The sequence below is a fragment of the Drosophila serrata genome, unplaced genomic scaffold (assembly GCF_035046125.1).
Source record: "Drosophila serrata isolate PLE 108 unplaced genomic scaffold, ASM3504612v1 contig_165, whole genome shotgun sequence".
NCBI classification, from domain to species: Eukaryota; Metazoa; Arthropoda; class Insecta; order Diptera; family Drosophilidae; genus Drosophila; species Drosophila serrata.
The window spans coordinates 2,952,230-2,975,377 of NW_028257063.1; the positions used below are offsets into that span (position 1 = coordinate 2,952,230).

Consider the following 23,148-nt stretch of genomic DNA (forward strand, 5'->3'; position numbering starts at 1 on the left):
AGTTACTCACTTTGAACACTAATAAACAATGACTTGCAACTTTTGTAACACAACACACATCTGAGACCTGGCTGGTAGAATTCACTTCGTTCCGGGGATGTTAGAACCAGTTGGGAATTTTATGCACAGATGTGCGAGATTTGTTTTGGAACAAATTTAGGCTATTTAACTGAAACTATGGAGTTATTCTTGTATGTTATTTTACTAGTATATAAGTCGAAGAATGGCGAATCGGTTGACTATATATATACACATATATAGCTGCCATAGGAACAATCGGATGATTTATAGAATTATGATCAGTAATTAACTATGACCAGTAATTAACTATGAGCAGCCAGTAACTATGAGTAGTTAGTAACTCTGAACAGTAAGTATCTATGACAAGTAAGTATCTATGTTCAGTAAGTAACTATGATAAGTAAGTATCTATCCATTAAGTAAGGATGATCAGTTACTCACTTTGAACACTAATAAACAATGACTTGCAACTTTTGTAACACAACACATTTCTAAGACGTGGCCGGCAGGAGCCACTTCGTTCCGGGGATGTTATAACGAGTTGGGAATCATATGTACACGTGCGCAAGATTTGTTTTGGAACAAATTTAAGCTATTTGAATTAAACTATGGAGTTATTCTTCTTCATAATTTTACTAGTATATAAGTCGAAGAATTACGAATCGGTTGACTATATATATATACACATATATAACTGCCATAGGAATAATCGGATGATTTATAGAATTATGATCAGTAATTAACTATGACCAGTAATTAACTATGAGCAGCCAGTAACTATGAGTAGTTAGTAACTCTGAACAGTAAGTATCTATGACAAGTAAGTATCTATGTTCAGTAAGTAACTATGATAAGTAAGTATCTATCCATTAAGTAAGGATGATCAGTTACTCACTTTGAACACTAATAAACAATGACTTGCAACTTTTGTAACACAACACATTTCTAAGACGTGGCCGGCAGGAGCCACTTCGTTCCGGGGATGTTATAACTAGTTGGGAATCATATGTACACATGCGCAAGATTTGTTTTGGAACAAATTTAAGCTATTTGAATGAAACTATGGAGTTATTCTTCTATATAATTTTACTAGTATATAAGTCGGAGCATGGGGAATCGGTGGACTATATATATACATATATTTAGCTGACAGAGGAACGATCATAAAATTGTAAGAAAAAATATGATAACTTTTCTCGGATTTATGCCATTGCATTTTACTCTGGAGGATTTTATTCCATTCTTGATTCTTTGATGATTTCTATATTAAAAATAACTTTCATAAATAGTTGATCTTGCTCTTGACTTATTTTTAACTTTAGTTTAGGGTAAGTTATGCTTTAATACTATTTAAAAATATATATTAAAAATATGTGTTGCTTAAATTCCCTATCTCATATAACCTACCAAAATATCCCTTGTTGAACATTTTCTCCATTAACTTTAAGTGCATTCGTGCCTTGCTTTAATTTTACAACTAATTTATACTATATCGTGTCTCTTTTGTTAAATTGGGTCCTTCGTTTATCTGTTTTTGCTTCTCCGTTTTCATTTCACTATTTACCTTTTTAATTAATTCCAGAAACCAGCCAATCTGCTAAGCTAATTTACAGAAAATGAAGTCCGTGTTTCTAGTAACTGATTTCAAGTTGAATAGAAGGAGATATCTACTGTTTTCATATGTTTTTCTGTGCCATCTCTTTGCTGGTTTTTTTCTTATTCCCTCTGGCTGCAAGTCCTGTATCTTTATAGAGCTCTTGTTGACCAACTGTCAGGATGCGTGGTGGGTGTAAATGATATTCGGCAAACAGCAGGCAGACACTCCCCGCAGAAAGAAAGAAAAAACACACCGAATAACACACACGCATCCGCCTTAACCTGTCACATTGTTTGCTATGCCCACGTGTAATATAGAGCGTTATTTATGCACGTGTGTGCCAATGCCGGAGGGTTTTGGCTTTGTGACCCCCAAACCCCATACCAAATAAAAAGAAAATAAAAAAATAAATATATATATGATGGCAACAAACGGCAAAGGCAATAACCTGTCTGAGGGTCTGACCTGACCCTATCCTATCCGACTCAGCCAGCTGATGTTCTTGTCAGGTGCTTAAAATTTGTGTGCTAAATAATGCATTTCAATTAAAGGCACACACAAACACTCACCACATTTGTGAGTACAAGTATACTTTCCGACTTTGGGCAAATAAATCAGTTTGAATGGAATTAAATAATCAAATTAATCGCCACGTGTCTGTGGCACATTCCATGGCCTGTGACTGATGTGTGGTAGACATGCTATGTAGAACAGAGTAGCTTCCTTAAATTGAATTAGGATATCTTGAATTCTGAATCAAGCTAAAAGGATGTTATTCAATAAGATATGGTATATATTTTTGAATTTTTAATTGAAATTTAAGTGTAAATCCATGTCTTAAGAGAAGTATAAAAAGGACTTTAAGAAGGCAACTTATATACCCTTTCAGTTCTATCAAAACTAAGCTTAAAGTATTCCCATTTTTGAATATTTTTATATATAATATTTTGCACAAACCAGTTTAAAAAATGCATAACTTTGAGTCAATATTTACTAATGCTAACCTGGCTTTATTTGAACTTGATTTAATTTTTCAGAATCCGCGACTGTATTTATTACAAATAACTCACTCTTGTTAAAGTAAAACCTCCAATTTATAATTACCGAAAAAGCAATTAAAGAATAATTTAATAAAGTCGCAAAACTTCAATTAAAACTTTGAACAAATTCCATATTAATGAGTGTAAAAGTGCAAGATGCCGAAAGTTCAAAGTGTAAATAATGACGAACAAATTGGCATAAGAATTTGATTTCATTTTCGGCCAAGTTCGACTGCAAAGAGGATATAGTATAGAAAATATAGTGGGCAGGACAGATGTATGTAGCAGCAGCTACCGGTTGTCGTGGTAACTCGACTAGGCCAGCAGGCAAATATTTGGCAAGCCAAAAGCTGATAACAGCCAGTGGGTTTTGTAAAGCGTCAAAAGGGGTGGCCATAAAGCCATCTCCCTCCCGCCTGCTGAAAACTTTCACCGGGCCAGAATCCAAATCTGAATCAGTTGGGAACGGGGTACGGGGTACGGGACTGGCTTTATGGCGCATTTATCTCAATTCCCGGGTCTTGGTACAGCGCCTGTCATAATAAACAATAAATGCTAACGCCCAAAATGAAACTAAATACACAATGGGTCTAGGAACTGGGCCAGTAGTGTCAGCCAGCAGCCAGTCGCATCTGCATCACGAAAAGCGTTCTCTGATAGCCGACGAAACTGGGTCAATTGTTTGCGTCTTAGTCTTGGTCTTGGACTTGGACCTTCTTCTGCCCCTCCTCCCCCATTGAAAATGCAAATAAATTAAATTAGGAGCCACTTACTTTGTATCGTCCTTTGGGCATGGTATGAACTTGATGCATTCGCGCTTCTGGAAATTTGTCTCGATCCAACTACGCGGCTGGTGCTAAATGGGAGCAGGAATTGTAATGGGAATGGAAGAGTAAAATTTGAGTTAGTTAGTTTATTAATTCAAGACATCAGCATCATCATCGTCATCATACACTTTATACACTCAATATACAGCTAGAGGAGAAAATGTAACAAAATATATAAATAATCGTTAGGTTTAACGTCATAGAGAATGACTAGAGGTGCTAAATGCAAATAAACTCAAGGTTTTAAGTATAGTTTTTCATTTGGGATGAGTAGCCTCAGTGAATATATTCACAAATTGCACTTTAATCGAAAGCCAGAAATAAATAAAAACGAATGGGGTTCTTAAATAGTTGTCACTAATCATTCGGGATAAACACAACGACGACGACACAATACAATCACTATTGAAACATTACTAATTTCGTGAAAACAAACGAGGTATAAATAAATTAGGTAAATGGAACAAATAAAGGTATGCATTCATTGAATAAAATATTTACAACAAAATGTGAGAGGGTGAGGTTCGGATGAAGGGAACTTAATGTATAGCATTGGTATTTATATTTATATATTTACATTTTACACAATTGATTCTAGCTTCTAGTTTAAATTATTTATTAAGCAGCCGTGCAAAGCATCTGCGACAAACTTTTTCAACTCTTTTAGCCTAGCACTAGGTTTAAGCCGGCTTTTAGCCAGCTTTTAAGCCACAAAAAGTCCCTCATATGATTGGCTGCAGTTATGCCATTTGCCTTGCCAGAAGATTACACACTTATGTAAGTAAACCCTGGTCACGTTTTTATGCCTTCCTGAATCCTCAGGCCTTTGCACAATTGATTCCAATTTCGTATCAAAACTTTGGCCAACTGCAACTTGCCTGTTATCGCGGCAAACAAAGCCAAAAGTGGCAAACTTTCAAGCCGCACTTTAGGCCAAGAAGCTACAGTTGGCTTTTGGATTGGAATTTGGGATTGGAATTTGATTTGTGGATTAGTAGCAGGCTACCACCTCCGGTGGCTTTTAGAGAGAGAGCAAATATAGCTCTTAGCTTAACAAGTTTGAAAGCCGGGAATTCCCAATGCACTTGTCAAAAAGAAATAATCATATATTTCTGACTTTATTTATAATATTTATAACTTCAATTCAGTTAGAGTTTAAAATACCAGAAAGACTGTAAGCTTAACTAAATGAAATAAGCAAAGACTATAATTGTTTTCCTCTATTGCATTACTATAGTTTACCTGAACAATAAATCACTTTTCAAATAAAATACATAAACATATCTTTGGTACTTCCTGTTGCCTCTCTCCTTCCCTTGTTATTGATTGTTATTATTCCTTTTCGAGGACTTTAAATTCTCTTAAATCCCAATTAATTTTCCCAGTGTTTCAAGTGTCACTTTCCTACCTCTTTGAGGGGATCGTCACTGGCAGCCGCATGAGCCTTTAGCAAATCACGCACATTTAGTATCAGGACCTTCGACAGCGTGGAGGATACGGAGGAGCGCTTCCGCATTCGCTGTCGCCGCCGGATGCCCCTGGGCGTTGGTGGGGCACCGGGTGCAGTGCACCCACTACTGCTCCTCCTGTGGACTGTAGGTAAATGGGCAGCAGCCTCGGCGGCTATGAACGCGGATGTGGTGGCACGCACCGAAAGCACCGCCGGCGTATTACTGTATCGGCGCACCGTGGAGAAATCCTTGGAAATGCGCCGCAAATACTTGTGCGCGGCGAGTGGGGAATCCGTGACCACCATGGCTGAATCGCTATTTTCCGCTAATATGCTCTAATTAATTGAATTGGCCGTGCCCGGCGGCGGCCCCTAACCTGGCTCACTGCAATCGCATTTGCATCCGATCCGCAACCGAATCGTGCGACAGGCGAATCTCGACTGGCACGCACCTGCACCTGTGCAGCTCACCTGTCGGCCAAGCCGAGTTCTGCTCAAACTGGGCTATCTCTGAGGGGTATCTGTATCTCCGCAGCAGCATCAGCATCATCGTCATCACGGCATGGGGGAAAATGTGAGCCATTAAGTTGGCCAAATTAGATAAGCCAAGCTCCCGTATCTATAAAGTTCTGGCCATAGCTCCAGAGAGCTTTTTAACGTTATTTTCAACTGGCGCCCAAAAGTATAAATGGGGTTTTCAGAAATGCGGTTATTAAGTATTTGAGGTTGCCAGATAAAAACTATTACTAGTAAAGACTTTAGTTGGTTATTAATTATTTATAAGAAATTTTTGGGGTAACAGTTAAAGCAAATTGTTAACTGGCTTCCAGGCGAGAGATCAGGTTTTAGTAAATGCGTTTCATTAGTAAAAAAAACCTCTTAACAAATATGTTAAGCTTTATGATAATTGCTTTTAAGCTTTATCAATTTATTACTTATTTAACCCTTAGAAAAATATTAAATTTTGATATATTAAACAATACTTAAACATTTTTTAATAGAAATACAGTTGAAGAATTTAATAAACTGTCTTTGAAGGCAATCTTCTTGAAATCTGAAAGTGATTTTATCTATTGATCTTTAATATAAGTTTAAGGCTTCATTTGAATACTAATTCATAATTTTAAATGTCTTAAAATAGCCCTAAATAAGCATCCTAATAACCTCAATTTTCCAGCCAAAAGAAGTATATATATAATTGACCCTCTTAGACCTTCTAAGCTCAACTTGTAGACTGCCAATTATGTGGCCTGCCAAATTGTCAGCTAGCCAAATATTGGATTAATCTTGGCTACAATCCTGTATTTGAAATATATCCACAGTGTCGCTGGAAATTAGGTGCTTTAATCTGCATTTACCATTAAATTAATTGTTTTGATTCGGCAAATAAATGATGGTTCTAGGGTCCCAGAGCCAAAGTCAGCCATTTAATTTGCTGAATTGCCTGAGAGCCATCCATCGAAGGTTGAGAGACAATCGAACAGACCGACGAGGCCACTAACTAAATGGATTTCCCTTAATTAATTACATTTGGCAGCTCAGCGGAAGTGAGCTTTTAATGGCAACTCATCATCTGAATCCGGGAAACCTATAGGAAGGAGTCTTTTCTTTGGTTTTCTTTTGTTTTTTTTGTTTTTTTTTGGGGTGCACATTAGTAGTAGGAGGCAAAGTTACAAATGCAAAACATATAATAATAAAGGTTTTTGTTTATAATAATAATAACATAATAATTAACAACAGCAAGTGTGGTGGAACGTACAACAGAAAAAAACAATTAAATGATATTGAAATTAAAGTTGAATGTTGATTGCTTACCCTGGGCACGGTTATATTTATCAGACCCCAACAGATTTTTTTCAGTCCCCATGGTATCTTTAAGGGTTTTCGTATATATATAAATATATATATATATATATATTGTTTATAGTTTTTTTGTGGGTGTGTACGTGTGTTTGGACATTTACATTTTGCAATTTGTCAGGTGTTTTTGCAGATTTGTTTATTGTGGTTTTTGTTGATTGGTCGTTGTTATCGTTGTTATCGTTCAATATATTTTCGCATATATATTATATCATTATTTTTGGTCATTTGTGCAATTATTATTGTTTTGTTTTTTGTTTGAATTTTAGACACGCACGCACACACACATATTATACACACGGATTGGTGCATTGAAAATTGAACAACAAATTATTTATTGTCGTTATTAATATTGATTGTATTCATTAAATTTGAGGTGTTTTGTGTGGTGGCGGTGGTCGGGGAGAGAGTGTGAAAACACAAAACGATTAATTAACAGATCATAGCACAATAATGTAAATTTATAAAAAGGATTGTTTATTGTGTCGCAGCAGGAAAACAAATCGAAAAATCAATTAGGAAAAGGGGGCGTCAAAATTGATATACAGTAGTAGTAGAGGGGCGGGGCCAAGTTACGTATTATGTGTATAGATTTAGCGTTTATTTGTGGTGTGTGTGTAGGGTTTGTGTTGTGCAAAGCAAAGTTGAAAGTAGAAGAAGAATATTATGTTTTAAAATTAGTTTAAACTTGAAAGATTCGAAACAATTTGCTCTTCTCCCTTTGGGTTGTGTTTCTCTTTAGTACTTTTTATTATTTAAGGGATTAACTACATTGACTTACTACCAGACCGCTTTGATTACAACTATATCTTGATGAAAGGTGCTTGAATTAAATATACATTAAGGTGTAGGAATTATATGATTAAATACATTATTTTACAGTTGGTTAATACTCTCTAGTGCTACATAGGCATAAGAACCCCACTCAGTTCTGAAAGTATGCACCTTTTTGTAGGCCAGCCCAACTCAGAGACACACTTTTGTGGCAAGTACGCAGTCACATTTCATTGCCACAGCTTAGAGTGAAAGCCAGTTGTTGCATCTGCAACACACACAGGTAAGTGATGGTCCCAGGAGAAAGCCAACCCCACTTGGCTCCCACAAACACATGGAAAATTCACAGAATTTCCCGTGGTGTTGGCCACAAACTGCAAGAGGAGGAGGGGCTTGGGGTTAAAGCCCACAAATATGGCCACAAAGCAAGTCTAAATTGCATTCATGCCACTCTCTGTTTGATTAATTACAATAAGGTACAATTTTGGCTAAATATAACCTTGCTATACTCATTAAAATTAAATGATTAAAAATAAACAACAAAATCTAATAGGAAATTAAAGCTTTACAACTAAACAGTTATCAGGAAAATCAACCAAAAACTCCTAACATGTATGCTATGTATATGGCTTTATTTGATTACTTAAACCCCACGTATCTTTACATACCTCAACCATTTTAAGTGATTGTAAACCTTTAGCTTAATTAAATGAAACTTGTTTAACAAAATTCATTTGGTACAAACTGTTGAAAATATGTTCTGCCTATCAGCTGCATGCTTGCACTGAACTGCATTAAAATGTATGGGGAAAGTTTAACAACTCATAACTACAAGTTCCCACGGATACGCCCAAACGTTTTTCCCTTCACCCAGGGCCAGAAACCAATTAAACTTTTTACGAAAAACCCCATCGCCATCCACATCCTCTGAGATCGCAAAAAGTGGGCGAAACATTAAGAACGTTACGCTTATCTACAGTACGAGAAAAACATTGTGGCATATATAGACAGCCAGACATATAGATACAGATACTCGTATGTGGGATGCATCTCTGAAGCATCTATTAAAATAAAAGCTTTTTTTCGCCCGGCTTGAAGCCCCCAAGAGCCACAAAACTTTTGTGTGGGCATAAAACACACACAGTTCAGTTGATGCGGAAGCAAATGTGGCATATTTCAAATTAATTAAACGTCCAGCGCCCCATACAACGAGAGCCTTTGGCTAAAAGCCATTGACGCCTGACTTGATGGCTTGTTGTTAAAATAAAACGAAAGGTGCTCTTAAATTTGGGGTCTAGTCGAAGGTTGTATACCCTTAAAGCCACTTTCTATATTATTTTGTTAAATTTAAAAGAATTACCAATCGATTTTATGCTATTGCTAAACTATAGTGAGAATACTGACAAGATAACAATATTAATTAAGTTAATAGAGTTAACTCCTCTTAAGCACTCCATTCAAATTCATGATAATTTCAATGAGTAAAGTGAAAATAGTTCCATTGGGACCCTATTTCTAAACGGAAATGACTAAACTAATTAGCCAGAATGTGATGCTGTTCGAACTCCCACGTGAAATCAGCGGAACAATGGCCGCTGACCGGAAATGTGCCATGTCGAAATGCAGCCATTTTCAGGATTCGATTAAGAGCAGTGCATCCGGCATAAAATCGTGCATATAGAAATTGATGCACTGGCTGTTGGGATCAAAGCCGCAGGATGCAATTTGCCGGGCCACCTGGTCTCCACCTGTTCCCTTGCCGCCTTATCGAATCCGATAAAAGTTGTGCAACATAAACAGCACTTAATACCCGCATCAAGCGTCGTCATCCCATCCGTTCGTGCATAATGCAAAGGCAGGGAATAATATAAAGCAACATCTCCAAAAGGGGTTGTGGCCAGGTGGCAGGTGGTTTTCCAGTGTTTCACCTGCTGTCGACTTGCGGGTTCTCAAAGTGGAAAATTGCTGGCGAAGCATGGAGCTGTAGCTGGAGGATGTAGCTGAGGCTGCCATGCTGCGGCTGTTGCCATGGCTGATGAAGTGCCACATTCGTTCTCGAAAAATGCCAAGAGACGTCGTCGTCGTGGTGATGGATTGCGGCCAATGAAGTGGTAAGGGTCTCCTCAGAGTCCCGCCTTTGCATGGCTGAGTCGCAATGGGAGTGCGAAATTGACTTTCTCAGACTTCACACAAAGTTTTCCTTTTTTTTTCATTTCGCCATGTTACAGAATCAGTGCTGTCAATGAGATGCATTTATGGAACATGATAGGCTTCAGGGAAGGATACCGAATAAGTTGTCTGATTTAAATTACCTCATTTCAAAGAGTTCACAGAAATGGGTATTTTTTACTATTGTTACAACTAAAGATGTTGGTAATTAATGTTGAATCGGTAAGGTTATCTAAAGGGTTAGACAACCCCTAATGATTTCTGATATCTTTGATATGTATGCTTTTATCGCTTTCATGAACTCTTATTTAAAACATATGTTAAGCTTTGTTCAATCTAGCGAATATTCTATTAGATTTATGAATTCAAAAACTACAGTAGCTGATAGTTTTCAAGATATGCAATGGTCAAGACAGGGACCCCTACAATATATTTCCCTTAGTTTGTAAATAAGGAACAATTATTCTTATCGCACAGACATGACAATGTGACAAACAAAACATGTATGATTATTAGCCATTATCTTGGTAAATATTAGATATTTATGTATATATATATATTGTTTCTAGCTTTTTGCCAAATAGCCATAACTTTGGTGAGGTTTCTCCCCCATATTTAGAAGAGAGTTTCCATGGAGCTTGCTCACTCTCACCACATCACAGTCGACAGCTGCTGATTAACACAAAACACAAGGCGACAGATATGTCAAGCGAATTCACCAGCAGACCGGTTAGAATTCAGAAAGCCACAACAAAGTGCAGTTCTCTGCCAATTAACGACAATTACTCAGCCAGGGCCCTCCAGTTGTACTCACAAACACCCAATTGGTCTCGAAGTACATGGCCAGCTCCAGATGCACTTGACGGAATCCACATACTCCAAAACACACTCGGCCGTATATCTAATCGCGTGGCGAACAATGTTTACGATACACAGAAAGAAAAACACTAACTAAAATTGGAAACAAGCGAGCTTTAATAGTGAGCAATTAGTTAAGAACTCATAATTTAATTATTAGATAGGAGGGATGTGGCTATAATCAAACGAAAAGTGGATTTCACATTCCTATTAAATGTAAAGGTATGATATACCTTTTTATAAAAGAAAAACATTTCTATTTTAATCATGTAAATATTATTTAATTTAATGTTAACTATTTGAGTTAGACCATGTTATTTCGAATACCTAAACAGAGTATTTGAAGTTCGTTAATTATTACTGGTATTTTGATTTTTGAAAGTCGAGTTTAGATATTGTTCAGCTTAGTCATAAAATTTTCACGCTTGACAGTGACATTATTCTTATCTTGACATATTCCTTATCATGTTTTTGGTTAAAAGAATTTAATTTATGAGCCTGTTATCTTTCTAAAGTACTCAAAAATAATGACTACAATTACAAAGTTTTCCAAGCTCTTCTATTAATAATATACCGAATATATTTTCAATTTTATGTTGTGTTTTTCTTGATATTTTTCTCGCGGTGTAGGCGCGTTCGGAGCGAACGATTCCCGCTTGGCTCACATGGAGCCGCGTCGAGCACTGAGACCGCGACGACACTGGAGCGGAGAGCTTTTCCCACTCGCCCAAGGCGAGAGCGGTGTCAATTAGCGGCGCCAATATAGCTCCAATATAATCGAACCCCCTCAGTGGGACAGAGAGAGAGAATATATATAGAATATAGAATATCAGCGACGAAGAGCGATAAGCTCCCCAGAGAGAAGAGAGAGTAAGTACTAAGCTCTCGGCGATCTCGAGCACGGGTTGTGTTTAGCAGTAAATAAACTCGGGGCAAAAAGTTTGACGGAAAAACTTGGGCACTTTAAAGGCGGTTTAATGCCCAGCATGAAAAGAATAAAGAGTGCAAGCCATAATTATGTTGATTCTCAAAAGTTTTTCATTTTCTGCACTCATTTTAGTGCTCGGCTGGCCGCCACCCGCGGCCGCAACTCAAACAATTAAAGTTTCGAGTCAAACAGCTGGCCTCCAACTCGCTTTCCGGCGATAAGCAGCTGTCAGTCAACTAACTGATGGAACAAGAAATAAGGAATCCAAGTATCTCAGAGAATGCAATCCACAAGATACTCGACATTTAAAAGCATTTGGTGCATACTTTCAGGCGGTTAAGGCTAAGCGTTCCCCTTACTTATTGGCACGGCCTGTTCTAGATTTCACTTTGAAGTTAGTTTTACACTTTTTCTATTGCCTAAGGTTTAACAAATTGATAAAACTTTTAATAGAAACTTTGAATAGTTTAAACTGTAGTTTGGAAAAGTATTGATAAGTACTAAAGCTAAAATGAACTTTAATTGAAATCAGCAACCTAAGAGATATAAAGTATCTACTTTAAGGAGACTTTGTTGCTGTTAAGAAGTTTTAAAAATTAATGGTTTCACACATTACTTAATTAAAAAATTAGTTATGAATTTAATAATTAAAAAATTCATAAAACCAACATATGTATTTAATTTCTTAAAAAGAGGTTTAGACAAAACTAAATGAAATAAATTATATTTATGAAACTACTCAAAGTAAAGAGATCGTTTCTCTCAATAAAATCTATTTAATTAGATGAATTAACTAGGAAATAAATGAATACTAATTTTAATAATCTACCCAAAAACAACAATAACTCTATTAACTGCAATTCACTTTTGCAAAATGTTGGCAAGAAGTGAGAACAAGAAACTGGCCTAATTAACCAACTATACACTATATAAATATATATATTTATATGCAACAAATCTATGTAGGTGAGAAAGCAAGCTACTGAAAATAGTTTTCGCAATAAATACTTGAAATGCCCACAAAAAATAAAGTTGGGGCCAACTAATTACCACGATATAGTTGAAAAAGAAAACTCTACGAACAAGAACTGGCAATAGTTTGGCTACAAACTAGAACTAGACAGTTTCCAAGGCCATTGAAAGGGGGGGAAAACTGAAGAGGTAATTGTAGAGTAGAGATTTTTTTTTTTAGTTTTTCCAGGACAAAGCAGTTTGGCAGTCAGTCAAATAGCAATTATATGGCAGAGATAGAATAGAGGAGAGAGAGTTGTGGCGGGGAAAGATATTATATAGATCAAATTAAAAGCACCTGGAGAGAGAGATAGGTGTGTTTAAGGAAATGGCGGAGGATAATCAGGAGAAGAAGATATCGATTGGTTCCTCCAGATTCCAGAGGGACTTGGATTTTGCTTACCGGCTTTGCTTTGGGCTTCTGCTTGGCCAAACGCTTCTGTTTCAACATCGTCCGTCGTCAGCGGACGCACAGACACGCACACATAAACAACTGAAACTTGGATGGGAGTTGGGTGTTTTTTTTTTTTTTTTTGTATGAAGGTCACAGGAGCACAGTATCGCTATTGGTATCCTCGATATCCGGTTCAATTGATTGCCGCCTGCGAGCGAGGCTTCTCGGCCTGCAGGGTTTGAGAAGAACAATTATGAAATATCAATTATTAATTGTCTGGCTAGTGTGTTCTGTGTTTTGTCTTTTGTCGTGCAGGCATGCAGAAAGGATATTATTCCACTCATCTTCCCCCGGGGATTTGTCACGTGTCATGCACACCGCACATCCTGGCGTTGAAAGCATCCACAAAAAAGGATACTACTACTAAAGCAGCAGAAAAGCACCTGTATTAAGAGACCCGGTCTTTGTGCATGTAAACAAAACGGCAAACAAATATAAACAAATGAAAAACGAATGCCAGGACGAAACACACGCAAAAATTCAAAACAAAAATAAATACCACGGAATTTTATACCCATTCACCTTGCACCCAATTATGAGACCCTTCAAGGAATGCCAATGAAAGGGTTTCCCTCTCTGTTAATGCATGCTAATTGTGTTTGCTTTGCAGGAGCAGGACGAAAACGAAAAACAAGAAAACGTAAAACGAAAACGGAAACGAAAACAAACCAAGGACTCCCAAAAGACTCGAAGGATATTCACTCACCTTAACGGGCTTCTTTACGGGCACTGGACGCGAGTACTGGTGATAGACCTGGACATGGTTCGAGGTGAATTTACCCAACATTAGGAGGAGGAGCTGTCCAGGTGAAGGTCTGATGTAATTCTGAAAAGAGTTGAATGAATTATTACCCCACAAACTCATATGTGCCACTTATGGAGCTCAGGTTAACTCCTACACTTGAAGAGACAATAAGTTAGCATTTTAATCATAATTCAAGATAATGAAAGAGCTTCTCTTCAATATATAATTTTGTCCAAATTAGGGCTAAACTAATTTCTTAATTGGAAAATTAATTAGAAAACACTATCACGAAATATTATTATTAATAAAATGAAGACTACAACAAAGAAATAAGCTTATTACTTTTTGTGTTTTGATAGCCCTGCAGGGTATTATCATTTCAGTCAGAAGCTAGAAATCTATTGAAGGAGTCATTTCCGACCCTATAAATCATATATATTCTTGATCAGCATTAAAAGAAAAATCGATCTGGCTATGTCCGACCAAAATCAATATTTTTTCAAAATGTTCGACATTTTATAAGGGGTTACATCGTTAAAATGTTACAAAAAAAAATCGAAAAAAATTGAATCTTTTAAAATGTTAAATTGAGTATGCAGGTTTATTATCCAAATAAAAACTAACACAGGACAGCTTTCCGAATGGAATTTAATTCGTTTTTTGCTTTGTTATGCATTTTTTAAACTATGGTTGGTCGCAAAAATTGTGGTATAAAAATATAAATAAATATTGGCTCATAGAATGGATTTTAATTGTAGTCCGAAGGCTGTAAAACAGTGAAGGAGTCATTTCCGACCCTATAAACCATATATATTCTTGATCAGCATTACAAGCTGAATCGATCTAGCCATGTCCGATCAAAATCTATTTTTTTCAACATTTTCAACATTTTTTCGTTAAAATTTTAAACAAAAAAATCGAAAAAATAAAATGGAATTTTTTAAAATGTTAAACTGAGTATGCAGATTTAATTACCTTGCAAAAACTAGCATAAAAAAATTTTCCGAATTAAAATTAATGCTATTTTAGCTGAGTTATAAAGTTTTCAAAAAATGAGTAGTCGAAAAAATTTGCATATAAAAATATTGATTTAAATAATGCGAATGATCGATATCGGATTCGATCCTAAATCATGTCTTGTTAAGTTTAATGTATAGACAGTAAAAAAGAGCTTAAAAATTGCCTGCTTCAGGTGGGAAATACCCCCTTTTCCCCTTCTCTTTTCCCAGTGCAAAGAACCCTATACTATATGACCTTTGTCTATTGTGACGGAAGCAGGAGCAGATGCGTGAGCGTGTCGCTTATGGCTTCGTGCTCCTTGCTCCTTACTCTTTGCTCCTTGCTCCATCTCCGGATGATTCTCCGCCTCCGCCGTAGACGTAGCTCTAGCCGTATCCGTCTCAAGTGACAGGCCGAGCGCTGAGCTGTTCTTCATTACAGTAATGCGAGCTGGCCAAAGTCCTGGCCAAGGGAAATGGGAAATGGACCAGAGACGAGGGACCAAAGGACGAGGCATCAAAAGGGGGCAGGGCGCAAGGACGTGAGTGGGCGTGAGGGCCAGAAAGTGAAATAAAATAAGCGCTGGAAACAGCAAAAGTTATGCCAAGTATTCCGGCTAAGCATGAATCAAGTGCCACAACACGAGCACTGAGGAGCAAGAAACAAAAAAATATATATAATAAGCGAGAGGCGCAAAGCCAGAAAAGCGTCGAAACCGGGGAAGGCTAAGAAAAGGACGAAAAAAAAGGAAAAATAAAGCCCAAAGACCCTGCCCAAAGTCAAAGTCTGCTGCGACGTCCTGTCCCTGGTGCTCTTAATTTGCGGAATTCAAGACATTCGCTTTCATTCGAGATTATACTCGAGCATTATAATCCGCTGGAGCGATATACACTCGTAGACCAGTATGTGTGTGTGCAACCTCCTGGAGAGGAAAATACCAAGAGAAAAAAAGGAAGCTAGTAGACGACACAACAAAATCAATATCTAAATGCGATTTCCACCCACATGTGATTAACTTTTGTGCAGTCAGTAAGGCACAAAATTGAGATAACGCGCCATTAAATTTATGCATGAACAAAGGACATTTTAGCCAAAGTACGAAGGACACGTCGCTCCCTGATTGCCCAAAACTTATAATTGGACTTTAATAAGCAATTGCCTGCCAGGCATTCATTCTCTGTCTCTTCATCTCTCCATCTCCCTGAGTGCGGTCGTTGTCCTGGCAGTATTCAGGACACTTTAACTTGTAAGATGAACAGCAAGGAAAAAAATGTACAAAAGTACTTGGCGGCTGTGTGATTAACGGCAGTATCAATCGTGGATTAAGGACCGCAGGCAGAACCTACCAAGTTTCCAGTGGTTTTCATCCGCAAATTGCATCGAGTCGAGAGGTGTGTTGTGTGTGCCACCACTTCTGCACCACTATAGATGGAGATGGAGCTGGGAACCACTGAAGCACTGAAGGACTGATGCTCTCGAGGACTGCTCTTGAGTGCCACAATCAGTCTAGCAAAGTCCGAGTGTGAAATTTACACGACATCCCGCATTTGCGTCACTGTTTAAAGAATTTTCTACCCCTCATTCACTCGGCACTCACGCGGCACAAAAGGAGACGATGAGGATGAAAGGAGCAATGGTTGGTTGGATGGATGGATGGATGGATGCCAACCTGCCTGGGGCTTGGAGCCATGTGCCCTGGCATGTGCACAGTGCCCCCAGTCAAGACCGGGGTTCCAGTTCCAGTTTCACATTATATTCCTCATTGTCCTTGCCATTTGTTTTTTGGAAAAGCGTGATTCCAATCCTCTTAGCATTCTCTCTTCAAAATGTTTCCAAGAAAAGGAAACATGCACATATGTTTATATATATTTTACACATATTTCCGCAAAAAGAAACACAGATTTAACTTGATTTTGCTTTCGACAACAATTTGTAATTAATATGTATTTCTTGCCTAAGTCACGTGCGCCATCACCTGTGCAGATTAATGGCTTTAATCTTATTAGGAATTCTGACAATAAAGGAATTTTATTTCAGTTTGCATAAAAAAAATATCCTTATATATAAAATATATTTCTTTGCTTATTCTTGAAACCTTAATTTAAAGACTCTTCTTTCATAGGCTTTTAAAATGATAAGTATATGCTTGTTTAATAGGACTTTAATTAATTTAAGTCATTAAATATTGATTTAATATTTGTCTTATTTAAAGCACTTGTGCTTATTTTAACTACTTTGCTTTAAAACCAAAACATTTTTGCTTTCACTTGACTTTTCCCTCTTTTTCTCGAAACACATTTCAAGTTATAAAGCCATTTCTTTTCATTTCATTAAACATTGATGTGAAGATGTTTAGAGATTATTAGACAATTTATTTTAGTTCTATATTTCAATATTAAATTTTATGCAAACGATTGGTAACTCTCAAAAGAAAAACTAATAAATAAAACAACGTTAATCAAAGATGATAAATATTTTTCAGCTGCAGCTGTTGAGGTGCCCCTTAAAAAATGTGCTAATTATTCAAACATCAGTCATTGCCAATTGATTTTTTTGTTTTGATTGAAAGTGAAAGCATAAGGGAAGGGGAATCCCAGCAAAGGACACTGTGCACAGCCCAGCAACTGTCGTCAACTGTCAGCCAGTGAAGTGCCAAGGAGAGATCTTGCCCGGATGAATGGGCTCCTAATTGAGATAAGACTGACGCAGGCTGCCGCCTCCGGCAAATGAGAAATGAACCCGCTGGTGGACAGCTAAAAAAATAACACTTTCACTGAGACTTGCTTTCTCTCACCCCCTTAGAGTAAGTACTATCCCCCTTTTCCTGCACTGTCCGGGGCCAAACAAATTAGTGAGGCCAAGAGCAACGACGGCTGGCGGACTCTGATTATTGGGAATGCAAACGGCGCAGGGTCGGAGGGGATAATGGCAAGGGTAAACTGACCTACAAACACGATTAAGGGGGCACAAGGACATGGTAAAGGACCAGGACCTGGACCCCGAATCGGACCCCTACTCCGAGTCCGTGTTTGGGGGCAAAAATCTTGTGTGTGTCAGTGTGTTGCTGCTGCTGTTGTCTCTGCAATCATTCAGGCGCAGACAAATGCCCTGGTGTTTGTTTATGTCAACATTGTGTCCTGTGCCACTTGCTCCCCACCACCACTGGGGTTCCTTTCTTTTCTTCTCTGCTCGTTTTTGTTGCCAGGACATGGCCAACATAATGGGTCTCATCAGGCGAGAGGGCCAAGCGACTAACCAAACGAGAAACGTGAACGAGCGGATTGAATACTCGTTTAAACTGTCATCATTCGCCGTGTGTGCCATGAATGATTTGTGAGTCGTCCAGTCCCAAAGGACGCTAAAAGTAGCCAAAGATTTATCTCGCTTTAACCGCTTTAGTCCGGGTATCCTTGAGAGCCATTCATCTTAATTAAATATCTATCTATCGTTGACCAATATGCTTCAGTCCGTGTGTCTTTTGTATTCGCTTTTGGGCCACATTCATTTTATGGGCCAGCATAATGTGACTTGGCTTTGAATATAGTGTAATTTCAGGTGATTTAATCGTGGTTCTTTCTTATATAATTAATAGAAAAAAAACAGAAGTTCTTAAGTTAATTTATTGCCACAAATGCGGCAAGTACTTCAAAAATAATAAACCAAATTATTACTATAAATCTTTTTAGCCATAAACATCCTCTGCAAAATTAAGATCATAATAAACAATTATTTTGTGTTAGCTTTCAGTTTAAGCATTAAGGAAAACCTACATTCACTCATTAATTTATATAGGAAATGCCTTTAAAGTTAAGTAATGGCTGCAAGTGCTTGCCAATTCTATACCACTTATATTTGTATGTATACTATGTTTGAGAGAATATGATAAACAAATTAAATTTGGATGCTTTCTATGATTTAATGAGTCCAAGTATTAAGTATTCTCTATTCTTGGCGTATAAATCATCTTAAAAATTCGAATTAGATTATATAAAATGCATACAAAAAATCTCTTCAAGTCTCTTTGACAAGTATTTCAGTGATGAATATTTAATTACAACAATTTGATGTATGTTTTATTTAAATTTAAATGTTACATTGATTATTTGTCAAGCCTTAATTTAAGTAATAAATTTCTCCTTGCATTTCTCGTACTGTTCCAGTTTAATTTCTTTAAATGATGTCAATTAAGCTGTTCAGTAAGTAAATTTCAGGGCATTCTGTTTCAGACAAGATGTCATTTGGGTGGTTTGGGTCTCAATAAAACAGACCGAACTTCATTTTATTCAAATTTCAGGGGCTCAAATTAGAAATTGAAGGCCCAGCATCTAATGCCAGCATTTTGGGCCGAAAGCCTTTTTTTTAAACGAGTTTCCTGGGCATAGACAAAGGGCTGGCAAAGTAAATACATCGAGCCAAAGTTGGGACAAATTGGGAGGCTGAAAGTAACGCAACAAATGCTGCCATAACGACAATGGCAGCAGCAGCAGCAGCAACAACAACGGCAGCAATAAATTTTGGGACTATATACAGCCCACGTGCTCTGTCGTCCTCGTCCTCGTCCTCGTCCTTATCCACATGCAGGACCATTCGAATCGAGCAGATGTGAGGCGGTTTTCCCACTGCGACGACATGTGCGAGTGCGTATACGTAATATTCTATGAATCGAGCTGGAAAAGCAGGAGCAGAAGCAGCAGCAATGGCACAGACAGGTCCTTTCAATTTATGCAACCATCCGACAGCAATTCGCCTTTAATAGCTGGCAACAAAAGGCAGCAAGCAGGATCATAGCAACCCAAAAACCCGAAAACCCGATGAACTGTATGCTACACCTGGAGCCACCACCTGAGAGGGTTTCAATTAGCGCACTTTGTGCGCCCAAATTAAATGGCTCTCGCACACGCAAATGAGTCGCGTCCTCTGGCTCCTGCAACTCCATTGGAGACATTCGCATTCCTGCCCCGCAGGTAACTCATTAGCATCCGCTAATGGCCGCCATGTGGCATCCAGCCGGAATTCCGAGATGCACTCCTGTTGCACTAATCCCGGGATACCTGAAGGTACCTAAGGCACCAGACACACACAGCACAGCAACGCACAACAAATCACGACTCTAATTGGCGGGGCAGAGCGAGGGGGGGTTTGCTCTTGTTGTTGACTTGGGACCACTGCCGCGCACTTTCAGCCAGAGACAAATTTTGGCCAGTAGTTTATGGCTTATTCCGAAGGGGGAGAGACAGATGCACACTGGCCGAAATAGCTATCTCACTATTTGGAGAACATCTTCTTCCTGAAGCAGTTATAAATGGGTTCTCCTAATTAACAATTATTTTGCATTATGGTTGCATTTGCGACAAACACATATTTGTGTTTATTAAAGCAAACAGGTCTAATTTTTGCAATTCAAGAATATAATAGGAACTTAAATAATTAAAATATTAATATTTAATATAAAAATATAGAAAAATTGTAAGGCTTGATACATAGTCAAATTAAATATCCAACAAGATAGGCAAACAACTATGATCAGTAAGTATCTATGACCAGTAAGTAACTCTGAACAGTAAGTATCTGACCAGTAAGTAACTATGAGCCGTAAGTAACTTTGAACACTAAGTAACTATGAATAGTAAGTAACTCTGAACAGTAAGTATCAATGACCAGTACGTATGTATGATCAGTGACTAACTTTGAAATCTAATAAACAATGACTTGCAACTTTTGTAACACAACACATTTCTGAGACCTGGCCGGCAGCAGTCACTTCGTTCCGGGGATGTTTGAACAAATTGGGAATCATAAGTACACCTGTGCGAGATTTGTTTTGGCACATAATTAACTGCAAGCTATTGGAATGAAACTATGGAGTTATTCTTCTTCATAATTTTACTAGTATATAAGTCGGAGCATGGCAAATCGGTGGACTATATATATGTATACATATATATAGCTGACATAGGAACAATAGGACGATTTATAGAACTATGATCAGTAATTAACTATGACCAGTAATTAACTATGATCAGTAAGTAAGTATGAGCAGTAAGTAACTCTGAACACTAAGTATCTATGACCAGTAACAAACTATGATCAGTAATTAACTATGAGCAGTAAGTAGCTCTTAACAGTAAATATCTATGACCAGTAAGTATCTATGACCAGTAAGTATCTATGATCAGTAATTAACTTTGAACACTAATAAACAATGACTTGCAACTTTTGTAACACAACACATTTCTGAGATGTGGCCGGCAGAAGGCACTTCGCTCCGGGGATGTTAGAACCCGTTGAGAATCATATGCACAGATGCGCGAGATTTGTTTTGGAACAAATTTAAGCTATTTCAATGAAACTATGGAGTTGTTCTTCTATATAATTTTACTGATATATAAGTCGGAGGATGGCGAATCGGTGGACTATATATATACATACAAATTTCTGCATACTCAGATTAAAATTTAAAATAATTAAATTTTTTGCCAATATTTTATATTTTTAACGATGTAACCCCTTATAAAAATTTGAGTCCTTTTATAATTAACATCCTCGTTTAAATCCTAAAATTGGGAACATTTTTCTCACTTTTTTCGAGTGCCTGCACTCTCGACCATAATGCCAGAAGGTGAATTGCAATCCCCGCCTGTCAAAAAATAGTGGAGCTTTCCCTGCCCACCCCCACGGGTGGTGTTTGTTTGTGTTTGTTTTATGAGCGTTTGCTCAGCTCTGGTTGATTTCGTTATTATTATTGCTGGGTAATGTTTTATGGCCATTTTGTGGCTGCTTTCACACCAGCCAAACCAGACCAGGACAGACCGCAAAGCCAGCAACGAATTACGAATCAGGACAGCTGAACACTTTTCCTGCGAGGAAGGTAAACATGCCACAAGAGCGACCCGGAGCCGGAGCCGGAGATTAGCCTCTAATGGAGTGGCCCAGCTCCAGTTCCATGTCCACAGTTAGTCCACACAATAACCAAGCAGATCCCATCGCGCAATTTAATGCCGGCATGTTTGCATTAACGAATGCATTGTTTACGCCATTTGCGTCTACTATAATATGTATTGAACGCATTAGCTTTATATACAGGTATGATTAGGTGTGATTAGTGGCGCCTTTATGAAGGGGGTTTGGTTCGTTTTTAGGTATTTAGCATGATTTTACCCAAAGTATACCTGGTTTTAGGGGATATTTAATCACCTGTAATGATTATTTTGTGTGTTTTAATTTGTGTATAAATAATTATTATATTTTAAACGTATTCAGAGGATGTTCTGTATAGCTTTTATTATGTTTAATTACTTCTAATAATTACCATATACTATTTTCTGTATTATCTTTTATTATTTCCCCTACTAAATGCCATAGAAAATATCCCTTAGTCCAAGGATAGTTCTAATCTTTTCCTAGTTCCTAATACAAAATGATTGCCTCTTGTCCTTTCATTTATATCTATTTCTGTTCTGGCATTTTGTAAACTCCTTGTAAGACTTGTGGCAAGGATTATTTCAAGTTCATTACAGAGTACTTAATCGTTGCAACATGCCACATTCTTTCGTTAAATTTATAGTCGCACATGACTTTGTGCTGCCTTTTGTCCTTGCCCTCCAATGTGATTTATCAACCATTTAATGGTATGTACAAAAAAGGACGTGAACAAAACCAAAAGCAGTTAAAGCGAAAATAATGAACCTCCACAGGACTTGTCGATAATCAGAATATTGAGTGATTAAATTGTATACATTTTGTGCTCTAATACATGATAATTAGAGGAAAACGGGGAGCAAGGAAAAGCTAGTTTGAGAGAGAATTTTTCAAGGGAAATGTTTGGTATTAAGCTGGAGAATTAATTAATGAAAATGGAGGGCAAAATAAAGTATTTAAAAATGGAAATAAATACCTAATTAGGGAGATTAAATGATCAATTTTTAAAGCTTCTGACAAGTCTAAAAATCAGATCATAAAAACAGCAGCTCTTCTTTAAATCCCCATTCAAAGCCTTAACAAGTCTCTGCATTATCAGAATATTACCAAGTTCTATATATACATTTTCTAAAACCCACATTTACATAATAATTACATATAAATGGAGTTGCAAAGCATCATGTCCCCCTCTTTTAAAGCCCTTTTTAACGCGTTAACAAGTAGCCTAACTGCCTTTGGCACACGTTTGACACTTGCCACACATGTGGCACACACATATACATATACTCGTCGATATTGGCACACTAAACTAAACAGCAATCAATAGACGCCACAAGGACGCAAGGACACACCAGCCATCGGCTGCCACCGACTTTAAATAAGCTAATTTACATGCACACATGGCGCTCCTCCCCGGTGGCAATTTGTAAGCGTCGACGACAATGCCAGCAAATTTACAGCCCACGGAGGCAGTTGCAAGTGGCGCACAGCTGCACA

The 23,148-nt window shown here is 37.6% G+C and overlaps 1 protein-coding gene across 40 annotated transcripts in view; it reads right to left on the reverse strand.

The window, feature by feature from the left end:
- The window catches only part of Trpm (transient receptor potential cation channel, subfamily M), a 61,351-nt gene that overhangs the window by 26,799 nt on the left and 11,404 nt on the right, over window positions 1-23,148 (reverse strand). For 17 of the 40 annotated variants that reach the window (XM_086827066.1, XM_020944682.2, XM_086827063.1 and 14 more), the window contains exons 1-2: window positions 4,894-5,475; window positions 3,432-3,514 (exon numbers count right to left, since the gene is read on the reverse strand). In XM_086827066.1, coding sequence (XP_086683192.1) covers window positions 3,432-3,514; window positions 4,894-5,241 — 431 coding nt within the window. In that variant the 5' untranslated portion in view covers window positions 5,242-5,475. Of the gene's footprint in view, window positions 1-3,431; window positions 3,515-4,893; window positions 5,476-6,750; window positions 6,808-10,552; window positions 11,299-12,938; window positions 13,159-13,695; window positions 13,816-23,148 lie in introns of those variants that run through there. The other 23 variants (XM_086827078.1, XM_086827074.1, XM_086827072.1 and 20 more) reach the window with 4 other exon arrangements.